Genomic DNA, 15,037 nt, shown 5'->3' on the forward strand with positions numbered 1-15,037 from the left:
CCTCCCACTCTTCCACCGGTGAGAATCAGAGAACATTTGAAACCTCCATACAGGTTCGTCCAAGGATTACCAAAGCAATAGGGAAGAATGTCCAGGAAGAGCACCTTGGAAAAGGTAAAGCAATCACCATCAGTACTGAAGAGGGCAACAAAAAAGAATTCTGCATCAAACAACTTTTTTCTGGAGTAACAAGTAGGAGTAAGCTAAACCTACAAAACTGCGTTGTTCACCATATCGAGAGTCAACCCTCAAAAGCAGGGAAAAATGAACCATGCAATTCCATTTGACCTCCACATGGCATCGATCAAAGCTTCCAAACAAAACTGATTGTACCATTAGTTGAAGCAGTGAAACAATCGCCTTCAATAAACAGGTCTCATTTATCCCAACCATTCTAACGCAAGATGAAAGATCCTCTTCCTTCCAGGTGTCCCCCTTCAGGACCAATAGAGCCAGTACAGCAATCTGGTCGGCTGAAGCCAAAGTACCATCTGCCCCCCCCCCCCCCAACCCATCATCAATGATACCTACCCCCTTTCGACCCAACCAAATGAATCAATAGAGCCCATTTTAGACGGACCCAAGCCCACTTCATCTTTATTCAAACAAATCATCTTTCTCTCCTCGTCAGTCCCTCGGGCAAGGCTTGTATAGCCTTTAACACATTTCTGTTGAGCCCTACCCAAACCTTCTCCCAAGCCCACTAGGCCCCCCATCAAGACACTCTCTCCCCAAAAGGGTTTTCCTGCAAGGTACAATCCCTAAACAAGAAAAAGATGGCCTCTGCATTTACCATCTCATTCCCTTCCATCAACCTACCTAGCAAGACTTTTAAGAAGAGAAAGAATTTTTCTTATGAGAAGACCATCCCTCATTTCCCCCCATTCATCAGGTATTATCTTAGTGCAACCATACCTGTGGAAGAAACTGAAAGCAGAGAGGAAGGAACTGGAGCACATGTGATCGGGGCGGTGACAGAAACCTCCTGAGGTACTCCAGCAAAAATTAAGGCATCTCAAAAGGCTAAGAAGGAAAGGATGCAAAGGAAAAGTCTGAAGAACAACTCCACCATAGTCTGATATGCACCATACCAAAACCAAGAATTGAAGGCCTTGGGTAACAAAGTTCAGACTCAAACTATGAATATCTTCCCCATGAATCCAACGACTGAGGTGGCAGGGTCCTCACTGCCACCAAAGATTCCATGAGGCTACTAGCATGGAATTGCCGAGGTATTGCCCGACCTCGTGCAATCAGATCCCTTAGGGCAATTATCAGGGTTCATAACCCTGAGGCTATTTTCCTTTCAGAAACTCTATTATCTACCAATGACACTATTTGTATTGTTAATATGTTAGGTTTCTCTTATTTTGTGCACGCCCCTCCTACTGGGAAATGGGGAGGGCCTCTTGCTCTTGTATCTGCTTGGCTTCAATATAGACCTTATAAATATCTCTAGTAATGTGATATCTGTGTTGGTGTATTCTGATCCTACCCACATGCTGTGGCTCTTAAATCTGGTGTACTATCCTACTCCCTATAGTAAAAAGAAAGAATTTTGGGACCATCTTAACAGCATTATAGATTTTTTTAATGGCCCTTCTCTAGCTATAGGAGACTTCAATTCAATCCTCACTCAGTCTGACAAGCTAGGAGGTAAACCAGTTGCTCAGTCATCAAATCCAAAAGGTCTCCACTTGTTCATGGATAGGTTTGGTCTTGCTGATCTAAGATCCTTTGGTCCAAAGTTTACTTGGACAAATAACAGGCATGGTCACAATTTGATAAAAGAAAGACTCGATACAGGAATTGCCAACCTCCCTTGGCTTGAACTCTTTCCTCAAGCTTCTCTAACAACCCTCACTCGTGTCTTATCTGACCATGCACCAATCATATTAGAAACTTTGAATAGGAAAGCTTTTTCCAAATCTTTCAAATTTGAAGAATTCTGAATTAGAGACCCATCTATCTTCAAGATCCTAAAAGATGCTTAGAACTCCCATTTCATTGGAACCCCATCCTTCATTCTTTCAAAAAAGCTCAAAGTAACAAAAAAAAAAAAACTCTTTGCATATGGAATCTCAAAAGCTTTGGTCACATCCAAACTCAAATAAAAAATCTGACCACTATCCTTTCCTCACTCCAGGACCAAGACTCATCACCTTCCTCTAGGACCTTGGAAGGTGACTTAAAGGAAAACATCAATGAATTGCTCATAAGGGAAGAATTCTTTTTGAGACAAAAATCCAGAGCGACTAGGCTTACCTCCACTGATTTAAAGACAAAATTCTTTCATGTTTCCACTTCAATCAGACGTAGGTGCAACAACATTGAGTGCCTCAAAATAGTTAGGAATCAATGGATGGCAGATCACTCAATAATTATAGCCAAGATCCAAGATCACTTCCAAAACATCTGAACCTCTTCTCATCCTACCCCCTGTTGGACTAGAAAATCTGTTTCCCAAAAAAGATTACTGATATTGAGAATGATTTTCTGTGCAAATTTTCAATTGAAGAGGAAATTACTCTCATCATGAGAAAACTTCCCCTTTCAAAGGCCCAGGACCTGATGGCTTTACGGGTCTTTTTTACAAAACTTTTTGGGAAGTCATTAAAACTGACTTGATTGCTGCTGTTAAGAGCTTCTTCATTCATGGAAAGCTTCATAAAGAACTCAACCACACCAACCTAGTCTTAATTCCAAAAGTTGACAATCCAAATGAAGTAAATCAATTCAGACCTATTAGCCTCTCAAATGTTTGCTATAAAATAATAGCAAAAATCCTTGCTCATAGGTTCAAATCCATTCTCCCAAATATCATCTCCCCTTGTCAATCCGCTTTCATTCATGGATGACTCATCCAAGAAAACATCATCCTAACCCAATAAATTTTCCACCAAATGAAGAAAAAAAAAAAAGTGGCAGAGTAGGCCAAATGACCATTAAAATGGACATGACAAAGGCCTTTGATTCTATGGAATGGTCATTCCTTCAACCATTGTCAATGGTGTCTCTCATGGTTTCTTTCAACCTTCAAGAGATCTTAGACAAGGAGACCCCTTATCTCCTTTCATTTTCATTCTTGGAACTGAAGTCCTGTACAGACTCATTAACAAAAAGGAAAATCTCAATTGTATAAAGGGCATAAAATTGTTAAAAGGAGGGCCCTCTATCTCCCATCTCCTCTTCGCTAATGACTTGGTTCTGGAAGAGTCTTCTAAACAAAGAGAGTTTATGAGGTCCAGTGTTTGTTTTCAAATAAACAATGATACCTCCACTAAAGTCTAGAGTGACCCCTAGATTCCTACCATCTCATCCTTCATGCCACATCCAAACCCAAATAATCCAATCTTTGATCAAACCATGACAGTTTCCAAACTCACTCTTGAAGAACCAAGGCCTTGGAACACATTACTTGTAAACACCATTTTCTCAGAAAATACCTCAAGGGAAATTCAAAAAATCCCCTTAGCCAACCATAATTTCCACTTTATCCCTAATAAAATCAAATGGCTCAATCATTCATCAAGTATTTTCTCTGTCAAATCAGCGTATGCAACTCTTGTTAGTGAAAGTTGTTCCTCCACTCTCAATAATCAATCCATCAATTGGAAAGGATTATGGAAACTGAAACTGCAAGATAGATTAAAATTGCTTCCCTGGAAAATAAGCTATAACATCCTCCCCACAAAAACTTTAATCAACACTGTCATCCCTCTTGATGAGGATCAACTTAGCTGTCATTTATGTAAAACTGAACCAGAAGACCTCTCACATATGTTCCTCAATTGCATTTATTCTAGAATAATGTGGAGGCCTTCAAATTGGCCTACTGACACCACCCTTTTTTCAAGTCAACCAATCTCCAACTGGATCAAAAACATTCTCAGCCCTTCGAAGATCCTCAAAATCCCTGAGGAAGAGCACCAATACTTTCATAGTTTTGCCACCATTGCCATAGATAACCTTTGGTTCCTTACAAACAAACTAGAGCATAACCAAATGATACCTCCTCCCTTTGTTTTTGTTGAGTAAAGAATGTGTCTGAAAAAAATAATTCTTAAAGGGGACTCAAACATGATTATTCAAGCAATTGCCAATTCCTCTCCTATCCTAGAATGGATCCAGAGCCCCATCATCAATGACATCAAACATCATTTAAATTCATTCAAGGAATAGACAATGAGAAAAATCCATTGATCTCAAAATCAATACGCGCATAATCTAGTGCAATGGGCAGCGGCGATGCAAGTTTTTTGTAACATTCCTTTAATCCAAATTCCTCCATCTTTATTGCAATTCCAAAATGGAAAAGATCAACCTTCTATATCTATATAACTACTATAGAAGACACGAGTGGTTTTATTCAAGAATATTTGGAGTGAAAATTGGTATTATCATTGTATGCATAAATAAATCCTCTGTATTTTTTTGGGAGATTTGCTATTCATTATCTCCACACACTATACATTACGTTTTTTTTTTAAATTAATTAAATTTTTCTACTCATCATTTATATACTATATTTTGTAAGAAAAAAATCTTGTGCAAAACACTTGACAAAGGCCAACCTAAATCCATTCCACCCAACTCTTTACGAAACTTGAATGCCATGATCACATTGGAACAAGAGAAATTAGTCTAATTTATTTTTATAATTCTTTTCAACTCATCTCATTTTATTTAATTAATAATTTTTTAAAATTTTTATATAAAATAAAAAAATAATTCAAAATTTTTAAATCTTAAAATAAAAATAATATTAAAAAAATACAATTTAATAATATCTTATTTAATTTTTAATTTTAATATTTAACTCATCTTCCCTTATCTCTTTTGCGAAAACGCCGAAAACAAACTAACCCTAAATTTATGGCTGAAACTACTGCTTACATTCAGACAAAACAGATATTAAAAATCTGACAAAAGGTTCTGAACAATTGTTGCAGAGATGCCCCGTTACACGACAATTAAGCACTACTATAAAGGAAGAAAGAGAATAAACTAACCCTTCAGCAATACATTGACAATGGCTTTGGCCACTTCAGAGAGATTCTCAACAAGATTGTTCCGATCAGTCACAGGCGAACCGGTTGAACCGGAGAACTTCTTCTCGCATGCATCGGCCTCCTTGGCAGCATCGGCAATGCCATAGTTGGCGAACTTGTACCCACCTTTACTCAAAGCATCCAGTGCTTGTGGGAGAGTATACTTCACAACTGGGATGTATAGTTCTGCACAGTAAGCCAAGGATCGCTCTAGCTCTGGCTCTGGGGCCTGCTTAATCAGTCCCTCGATGTAATTCAGCTCTTCCGTTACACATGCCAAGAGGATATCGCCCATGATTTGGGCTAGACCTTTGGCATCTGCATTTGAGCTTTGAGGGTTGGACTGCAGATATGAGAGGCAAAGGTCATAGTGGGGTGTTTGCTTGCATATTTCCTCTATCAAATTGTCACTTTCATTCAATGGAAGGATGGAGCATCGGGTTAATGGAGGAAAAATGGGGAAAAGAACAACAAGAAGAAGAAAGATGGAGATTGGAGAGATTGAATTCCTCATTATTTTGTGAAGACTGGATGGACAAAGAGTGGAGGATGATGCTAAGGTGTAGAGATAGGGAAATTGGGCTTCTCTCAGATGAGAGAAATGGAACTTTACTTTGTTGGACTTGTTTATGCAATTGTATTGCCAGATATGAACATTCTTTTTTCCCATGTTAAAGTATAGGCACAAGTGATGTCTCATTTATGGGTTGTTTCTCTCTGCATTTTTTGCAAGTTTGAAATCAGAGTTGTGTCCACATTATGGCTCAACAGTATTAGTTGAAATCTCTTGCATCATTCACATTACATATTTGATAATTCTATGGTCGCCCACCTTTTTTAAAACCCCCTGATTTGAGTATTTAGTTTGGAAAAAAATGCCCAATAATTCACATCTTGAGAAAAGGAAAGAAAAGAAACCATCTTTAACTTCAAGTGTGATCTTTCACAAGTGTCTTGCTGTACTGGTAACAAACAACTAACAACCAACATTGGTTGGTACCAATGGTTCCCAAACTTTGGGGCCCAAAAGTCGAAAAAGTTTTCTCATGCTCTCAAAGTGCAAGAGCATTTTGTCCTTTTAGGTTGCATTTGGTTGAAAATTAGTTGAGCTGAGTCTTATCATTTAAATATTCAATTCTTAAGTTCTTAAATTAATATTAACTCAAAATTTTCTTACACATGAGATCCACAATTTTTTTTAACTTAACTCATCTTTATACGTGGGAGTCATAATCTTTTTCAACTTCTCATAAAAAGTATTAAATTCGTCTTAACATCCAAACACACTTTAAACTCAGTTTAGATGGATCCCACATAACTCCATTTGTTATTCAACTCACTACTATTTATAAAGAGTTGAATCGAATTCAACATTCAAACGCAACCTTAATATATATCCAATAGACAACCAAACAAATATCCTTCAAGGTCCTTTGTTAAGGAAATTTCCTATATAATTTGATTGTCGCTTTCTTAGCTTTATTACTTCTGCATTTTGTTTTTTCCACCCAATTACACATATTTTCCAAGTTCAATCAGTTCGGATGCACCAATTACACATTTTTCTTTTTGTATAACTTAATGTCCACGTCGGTGCCGGAAATGTTAACAGCTGGTAGATGAATCTTAAGTCGGCTTTATAGTCTGTCCCACAATGTAGGATTTGCTGTCCTCAAAATCTGTTGGTTAGAAATTTTTTGTCAAGGACTGTTTTCCCTACTATTCAGGTATCTCTGCACGTGAAAGCTGAAATAATATTAAAAACAAAAATCGAGAAAACTGTTATATACTCGTTTATTTCTCTGTAATCTGAAGTCCTTTGTGTGAAATGAAAAGAAAAATGAAAATCTAAGTCGGATGAGAGATACAATTCCCAGCATTGTACATCTACCAAGAAAAACTCTTGCTCTTAATTAGGCTTTGGGGCATAGTCTGAAAGAATATTGTTGGAGACTTGGTCACTTGAAGCACATTCATGATAGAAAATAAAAGAGAAAATGATCGACTTCTTAACAACATTCACTTGCACCTCTGTTTTTGGATGACAAGGAAATAGATGCACACTGCACAGAGTCTTTATACTTGACTAAAAGAAATACCTGATACCAAACTGGGAACACAATGACTGTTGTAAAGGCACGGAAGTTGATGTTGGGAATTTCATATAGGACTTCAAGATTATGAGGCAATATAAACTCCCATCACTGTCTCATGAAGCAGTCTAAGTACTCCTCTTGGGACCAGATATTTTCTGACAACCCATGGGACAAGGGCAAAGTTGGCTGCCGTCCATGATTTAATCATAATATATATTCACTATTCTTGGTGACCCTAATCAGATGATCTTTTGTCATGGCATCCCAATAAGATAAATAGGCATTAAAAAATGTAGAAATCGGTAATATGGAAAGCGGGTAGAGCCTCCTAAGTTGGCTACAGGGGCCATTGTTATATCTTTACTGAGAATGCAAAAGAAGTTGGCTGGTTGGAAGAGCAAGTTGCTCTCGTTTGACAGTAAGATTATTCTTATTAAACATGTGCTTAATAGCATGCACATTCATTTGTTGTCATTGATGAATTTGCCTAAAAGAGTTTTCGCATAACTTAAGTCAATTTTTTCTAATTTCCTTTAGGAATCGAGTGTGGAGATTAAGAAAAGTAAATGGGTTTTCTCGCATAGTATTTGTTTACCAGTTGAGGAGGAGGCTTGGGGATTTGGGATCTTTCGGAGGTCCAACAATATTTGTTCATGAAGTTTGCTTGGAAATTGCTTATTGGTGGATCTCTTTGGTCAGATTTTTTCCCTTCAAAATATGTGGGGAATGATCATATTGCTTTAGTTGTGGCGGTGTCAAGGGGATCCTGTTTCTGGAAAGGAGTTTTGCAGGTTTTGCCTTTGATGTTAAGGCATTCGAGATGGTTGGTCCGAGAGGGTTCCTTGAATTTTTGGTATGATAATTGGCTTGGGGATTTGCCTATTGCAGATCAGTTACCAGTAGTGGGCGATTCCAAGTTGCAGGTTCGAAATTTATATGATGGGGCGGCTTGGAATTTTGCTTGGCTTCAGCAACTGGTTGATGAGAATATGGTTCATAAAATTATCCAAGCGAGGGTCCGTGTTCTAGAGGGGGATGATGTCCTGGTTTGGAAGCACACGGTGGATGGGGTTTTTTCTACGAAGTCGGCCTGGCAGCTTATTCGGTCCCATGGTAATGTTTGTTTTTGGAAGAAGTGACTATGGCAAGATCATGTGCCAAAGAATATGTCTTTTTTATGTTGGTGAGCACGTCAAAATGTCATTCCGATAGATGAAACCATTAAACAGCTCGACATTCTTGTTGTTTCTAAGTGTCATTGTTGTGCGTCAAACAAGATGGAGTCTATGGATCATGTGCTTTGTAATGGGGAGGGGCCAAGGAAGGTTTGGGATTTTTTGCGGCAATTTTTGGCATTCGATTACCAATAACTCGGGTGTGGATTGGGGTATTAAATGTTTGGTGGTGTCTTGCTTCTTCTTCCTCACAAGTTCATTGATTTCGTGGTATAATTGCTAATCTTATTTCTTGGGCTCTTTGGAGAGCTCGTTGTGCAGCACGTATGGAAGATGTGAAATATGAATGGAAGGGTATTATCCGAATGGTCAAAGGATTTATTCTGGACATTTTGGATTCCATGCAGAAGTTCAAATCTATGGGGTCACATGACTTGTGGGTGTTGAGGGAACTAAACTGTCGAGTTGTGCCTATTGCAGTGCAAGTGCCGAAGCTGATTGATTGGTCTCCGCTAGCAGTGGGGTTGGCTAAACTCAATGCTGATGGTGGTTCACTTGGTAACCCAGGGATGTCAGGCGGGGGAAGTATTGTTCGGAATGCGCAGGGTCATGTACTTGGGGGTTTTGCTCATTGCTATGGATAAGCTACCAACACAATTTCTGAATGTCGAGCCTTTATTGATGGTCTTCGTCTCTGTCAACAGCTGGGTTTGAGGGATTTTTTGGTTGAGTTGGATTCAAATGTGATGGTGGGTTGGTTTATTTCGGGGGCTTGTAATTATTGGTATTTATAGGATTTTTGGGAAGAAACCTAGTCTATTATTTCTTTTCTTAACATTCAATTTAGGCATGTGTTTAGAGAAGCAAACATAGTGGCGGATTTTTTAGCTAAACATGGGGCTAATGGAGGGACTTGGGATTTCCTTGGAGAGGAGTTTGGTCCGGGGAGGCTTAGGGGTCTTCTTCGTACAGATAGATTGGGTATTCCTTATGTTAGATGCTAGTTGATATTTTTTTGTTATGGAGGTGTCGCCCTCCTTTTCTTTAAAAAAATATATATATCTTTACTGAGAATCATGTTGCTTGGTTTATTCATTAGTTATACATTGGTTAACGAGGGAGTTCCATATTTTGTAGGGAGCTCTTAGAATCTTCTTTCATTCATAACTTTAGTTAATTCTCTGTACTTAAAAAAAAAAAAAAGAGGTTCAAATATCTTTGCAACAGTGCTGAGGAAGTAAAGAATTGAAACAGTGAATTAATTCTCTGTCCTCTATTCCCATCGATAAACAGGAAGATTCATAATGTAAATTCATTCTCTGTTCTTTGTTCCCATCAAGAAAAAGGGAAGATAAAAATGCCAAGAAAAGTAAAGAAATTGCAAGAGTTGAACGAAGCCAAGTGATTTGACAACTTCCAACAAAGTTTCTAGGCAATTAAAAACTGAAAATTCTAGGATATGCTGGATACTCTCACTACACGATTTCGATTAGATAGAGATATAGATCACAAAGAACTATTCTGTTGGTAGGGTGAATGGCCATTATACAGTACTGGAAACTAGAGTTAGGCACGGTCTCTCCAGTTATAAACAAAAGATAAACTCATTTTTTCTCTTTTCTTTTATTAGAATTGAAGGGTACGTAATATAAAATGGGTCTATCTCGATCTCTGCCACCTTATCCATTGTTGTTAACATCATAGTAAACGATAGTCTTATTAATAACTGATTTGCATATCTATTAGAGGGCATCCATGATGCTAAAGATGGAGAAAATGGAATAGACATGCCAGGAGGGATGTCTACTAGGAGAGAACTGGACCTCCAAATTTTCATTAATGAAGAAGAAAATATTTTGAGAGAAAGTTGCTTAATGAAAATCTTACCCATCTTTCTTATAGAAATTATTTGTGTTGCCAAACACATAATAGTATAAAAGGAAATAATATGACTAACTACTTAATTGAATTAAGCTAATTGAAATATGCTACCAAAAAGATCCCATTAAAGACATTTATTTCATTTTGTATTGTTGTAGGTAGGTTCATCACAAAAAACGCATCAACCCCTTAAAGCAATAACCTGACAATGGCTGCAGCCACAGATGAGACATCCTGCATGGATTTGTTACTTTTAGTGAGAGGCGAATGGCCTGAGAAACTCCTTTCACATGAACTGGCCTCGATGGCAGCATCATTTGCAGCTTGTTCAGCAAATTTAGGATTACCTTTCTGCAAAGCTTCAATGGCTACCGGGACATCAGCCTCTAAAACAGAATTGTATACTTCAGCACAAGAGCTCAAGCCATGCCTTACATCTCGTTTTAGGTTGCCCCGGAGAAGCCTCTTAATATAGTTCCTAGTTCCAGTTGCCTTGGCCTTGAGTACATCAACCATGATGAGAGCCAGCCCTGTGACATCTGCCTTGGAACTTCGAGAGTCTGATTTAAGAATAGATACGCAAAGATTGTATAGGGGTGTCTGCTTGCATGTTTGCTCAATCAATCTGGCATCCATTGGCTGCACCGTGCCTTGGCTTGCCGGTAGATATATGGTCTGAAGAACAGCTTGAACAAGAAAGATGAGCAACAAAAGTTTCATGTTTTCAGATCAGGAAAAGAAGATGGGACAAAAAGTTGTAAAGAAATGCTAAGAGCTAGATGATGGTTATTCTTCAGGGTGCGAGCTCCTTTTATAGGCCAGGAGTATGGGGCCTGTACGTACCTAATGCAGAAGTAAAATTAAAAATGGTTGGGTTTGCCATTGTTGTGTTGTCTGTGACAGTGATGCAAAAGTTTCCAATCTGCTAAGGATACTCTTGCCGTATAAGATTGCAACTCATCAATTAATCATGCACAACATGAGTCAACAAAACGTTCATCTTAACGCATGCACCAAAGCTGTGGTGGAAGGAAAGTCATGATATTGTATTAATTATTCAAAATCTTACAGTCTTGATTGTAATTTTTTGATCATTTTCTCTTTTATAAACTGAATTTATGCACCTTCTGATTACATTTATAACAAAGCACCGAATCCTCTAGCCATATGTCAAGCAAGCTGAGGATCGAGAATTATCACAACTGATTCCATTCCCAGCTAGTTTACGTTATTTTCTGCAAATTACCTTAATTATCACAACTATTATAGCGTTAAAATAGGTATATAAGAAACGCTCTAACAAAATGAAATCCTCGTGTGCTCGACAAAAAGTAGTAACAGAAAAATTCTTGCTTTGAACATGAACTGATCATGAGTCAATCCACGTTTTCCAGCTTGCTGCACGAGGCACTTTTACTACAACATACTAGAATACTGCCAAGATCACTGGTGTCGGGGATAACATTAGGGTCAGACAAGGCCAGTTTAAGTTAATATTATAATTAGGAGCTGTGATCTTAATTACTTGGAGGAATAGTAAGAGACACCTCAAATTCTATGTTATCCTATCCTAATGAACTCGCAAGACTTATAAATTCTATGAATAATACTACTAGCTCATCTTAACCTTACTGCTCAAATGACTCTCTTGACATGGTATCATGTCAAGTGATTTATTTAAAAATGTACAAATACAAAAATAATAGAGAAAATTTTAAATTTCAATCTTCCTCTTTTTGTATTTTTTGACGCTCCTCTTTTTAATTTGAATATAATTTTTTTTAATAAACTACGTGGTACCACTGTCACGTCAAGATGGCCGTTTGAATGGTAATTGATCTATTGCCAGGGATCATTTGGAAATTAATATGAGCCAAAAGGTCTTTAATTTGTGCATTGATATTCATTTAAATAAAATTAAATGAGAAATGGCAAATTAATGTTTGTAAGAAATGGAAACCGTTAGAATAATTATAATAGAATAATTGGAAAAATGGTTAATGTGAGCAAATTAAGAAAATATTTAGAGAATTACAATATATATAGGTAATATTGGATAATAAGGATCATTTACATTTAAAAAATGATATCAATTAGCTGGCGTGATTCACTTGTATATAATATACATATTATATAATATATTTGACAAAGGAAATCATGATCAAGTTTTGAGGTAGCCTTGAGTGGATAAGTTTTGTGGTCATGTTGATCTCTTCCCCAAAATGAAGAATCCTTCATACAATTTACCTTGTGGGTTTTTATCTCACACACACAAGTGTGAAAAGGGTTTGGTTAGTGAGATCACCTCAAACTATCTCATTGGATTCATTACTATTTATAAACTATTCACTGTTATTTATTATTTTTTTATTATTATTCATAAATCATCTGATATCACCTCAATATTTAAACGTAGCTTAAGAATTAGCTCGGTTTGAATTAAGAGTGGCTCTCAATCCATCTGATCTTAACTCATTTCAACTCATTTCATATTATTTCGTTATTACAACTTTTTTAAATTATTAAACAATTCAACTTTTTAAATTTAAAAATAAAAATAATATTCTAATAATATTTTATTTTACTTTCAACTTTTATCTCAAGTCATATCATCTCAACTCACTATCTAAATCTAACCTAAGACTTTTTTTTTGTAATAATGAAGCCCTTTTTTTATGTATGAAATACTGATCAATTATCTGAAAGCTGCATGGGAAATAATTAGGGGTGACAATAGGTAACATGACTCGTTGACCCAATACGAACACGACACAATAAAAGCAAGTTTGGATTTAGCCTTAACGGGTTCGAGTCAAAACAGGTTGCTCTATTAAGACATGATGGCTTAACGAATCAACCCATTATAATCCGTTATAACTCGTTAATAAAGTTAAATTTACATTTATATCTTATTTGGGATTGTAATATTAATATTTTACGATGTGTGTTTATCATATTTAGGATTGTAACTTTAATATTATTATAATGTATGTTTATCATATTTTTGTAATTGTGTGTTTATCATATTTGGTACTGTTAAGACTTTAACGTAAACGAGTTAAAACGAGTCGGTTCAATTCGGTTCAATTCGGGTCAATATATTTTGTATTAAGCAACGGGTTAAAATTGATTGTGTCGTGTTAACTCATTATTTTAAAAGATTGTGTTAAGGTTTGAAATTTTAACACAAAATTTGAGTCGTGTTTGAATTGACTTATTAATTATAATACATATCTTGATACAATACTAATACAATCCGTACAATTTTTTATAGAATTAGGCCTTAGTACGACACTTGTAATGCACTTTGAAAAGTTGATTATGGAGACCACATGCGACTGTTGCTCAAATTGTCGTATAGGCCTCATCACAGTCACATGTTGATGGCGTTTGCTATATTTGATATGATTGCAGATAAGGTGCTGCAGTTTCGCCATTACCGTCTTTTCCATGCAAATTACATTAGCGTCCTTTCACCGAAATTTATATTTATAGTAGGAAAAGCAAGCTGTGATATGTATAGATTATAAAGTTATTTCCATCCATGCAAATCAATAATATTGCTGTGTAGGAGAAAATGGATGGCTGGATGGAAAGCAGATGATAATGTTCATCCACTCAAGCAATCAGACAAAGAGTTTTAGAAAGCAGGCCAGATCCAACCAGCAAGAGCAACGACATTAATGATGACCAGAGTAAATATGTTGATAAGATCAACATATCCACTTTTGTACAAAACGGTGCGGAGCGAGAGGATATATATATATATCCCTGTCTGTCAAACCATATCTTATAAATGTAATTTTTTTAACAAAGAGTAATGTTACATACAGTTGTAAAATATACAAACGTCATGTAATTATTTTGAAAAAAAATAGAGTTCACTGTTAAAAAATTAATTTATTTTCATGTGAGTCTCATATTTATTTATTTTTTATGACTGCATGATACTTATACATTCACGATTGTAAATATCATTTCTCTTTAACAAATTATTGATCTCAATATATCATGGGACATGATTGATTAAAGCTCTACGTTTATTAATTGGTGAAATGTATTTGTCGCAGAAAAAGAAGCTTTTAAGAAGATTAAAGAAGTTCTTCTTTTTGAAGAAAAGATATAATAAGGATAAGGTGTCGGGATTGATTCTCTCTAGCTGGCATAAATATAATTGCGAGAATTATATATGGCCTTGCATTGCCTGAGAATTAAGCATAATTCCTTTTTTGCTTACCTAATTAACGGTCTGTAAAATAGTCTAGTCTAGTGAATGGACCATGTAGATGACTCTCATGAAATGCCTGCCAAAGCTCATTCCAAATATTGTTGCTCCTCTTTGCTTTCATGAGATGATGTGATATAAGATTTTTTAAGATATATATGAATATTATTGAAATATGTGAATTGAAATGAGGAAATTTTTATTAAAATGTGTGTTTATTTATAAAAATAAGATGAAAATATTCTGACTTTTTTTATAGTATTTCTTAAAGAAAAAAAATTGGGATCCACTAATATCAACTCTCACGTACGAGACAAATGGTATTTGAATAGTCAAGGATACAGGCATCAATTCAACCAATAGGAGACAATCCATACGAAACAAGCAGACAATGGACAGATGAAAGCACATTCTCCACTAGGCAGGTTTTGTTGCCGAAAGATGAACACGAGAGAGAAAAAGGAGACGATCCACTAGTAACTTTTTGTGTATAGTACAATTAACTGAACAATGATAAAATAATTTGAGAAGAATTGAGATTATAAAAAAAAAAAAGTGAGATACAAAAACAGGTTTATTTTCAAAGTGTCTGACCATACAAAATTTTAG

The 15,037-nt window shown here is 36.2% G+C and overlaps 2 protein-coding genes across 2 annotated transcripts; both read right to left on the reverse strand.

Annotated features, from left to right (window-relative positions):
* Positions 1-4,923: 4,923 nt before the first annotated feature.
* LOC109010778 (cell wall / vacuolar inhibitor of fructosidase 1) lies at positions 4,924-5,962 on the reverse strand. The gene has a single exon (XM_018991690.2). The coding sequence runs from the start codon at positions 5,749-5,751 to the stop codon at positions 5,008-5,010; it is 744 nt and encodes a 247-aa protein (XP_018847235.1). The 5' UTR covers positions 5,752-5,962; the 3' UTR covers positions 4,924-5,007.
* Positions 5,963-10,306: 4,344 nt separating this feature from the next.
* LOC109010779 (cell wall / vacuolar inhibitor of fructosidase 1-like) lies at positions 10,307-10,995 on the reverse strand. Its single transcript, XM_018991691.2, has one exon. It carries the CDS (start codon positions 10,921-10,923, stop codon positions 10,393-10,395), a length of 531 nt encoding a protein of 176 aa, XP_018847236.1. The 5' UTR covers positions 10,924-10,995; the 3' UTR covers positions 10,307-10,392.
* Between the last annotated feature and the right edge of the window lie 4,042 nt (positions 10,996-15,037).

The sequence above is a fragment of the Juglans regia genome, chromosome 7, assembly GCF_001411555.2.
Source record: "Juglans regia cultivar Chandler chromosome 7, Walnut 2.0, whole genome shotgun sequence".
Classification (NCBI taxonomy): domain Eukaryota; kingdom Viridiplantae; phylum Streptophyta; class Magnoliopsida; order Fagales; family Juglandaceae; genus Juglans; species Juglans regia.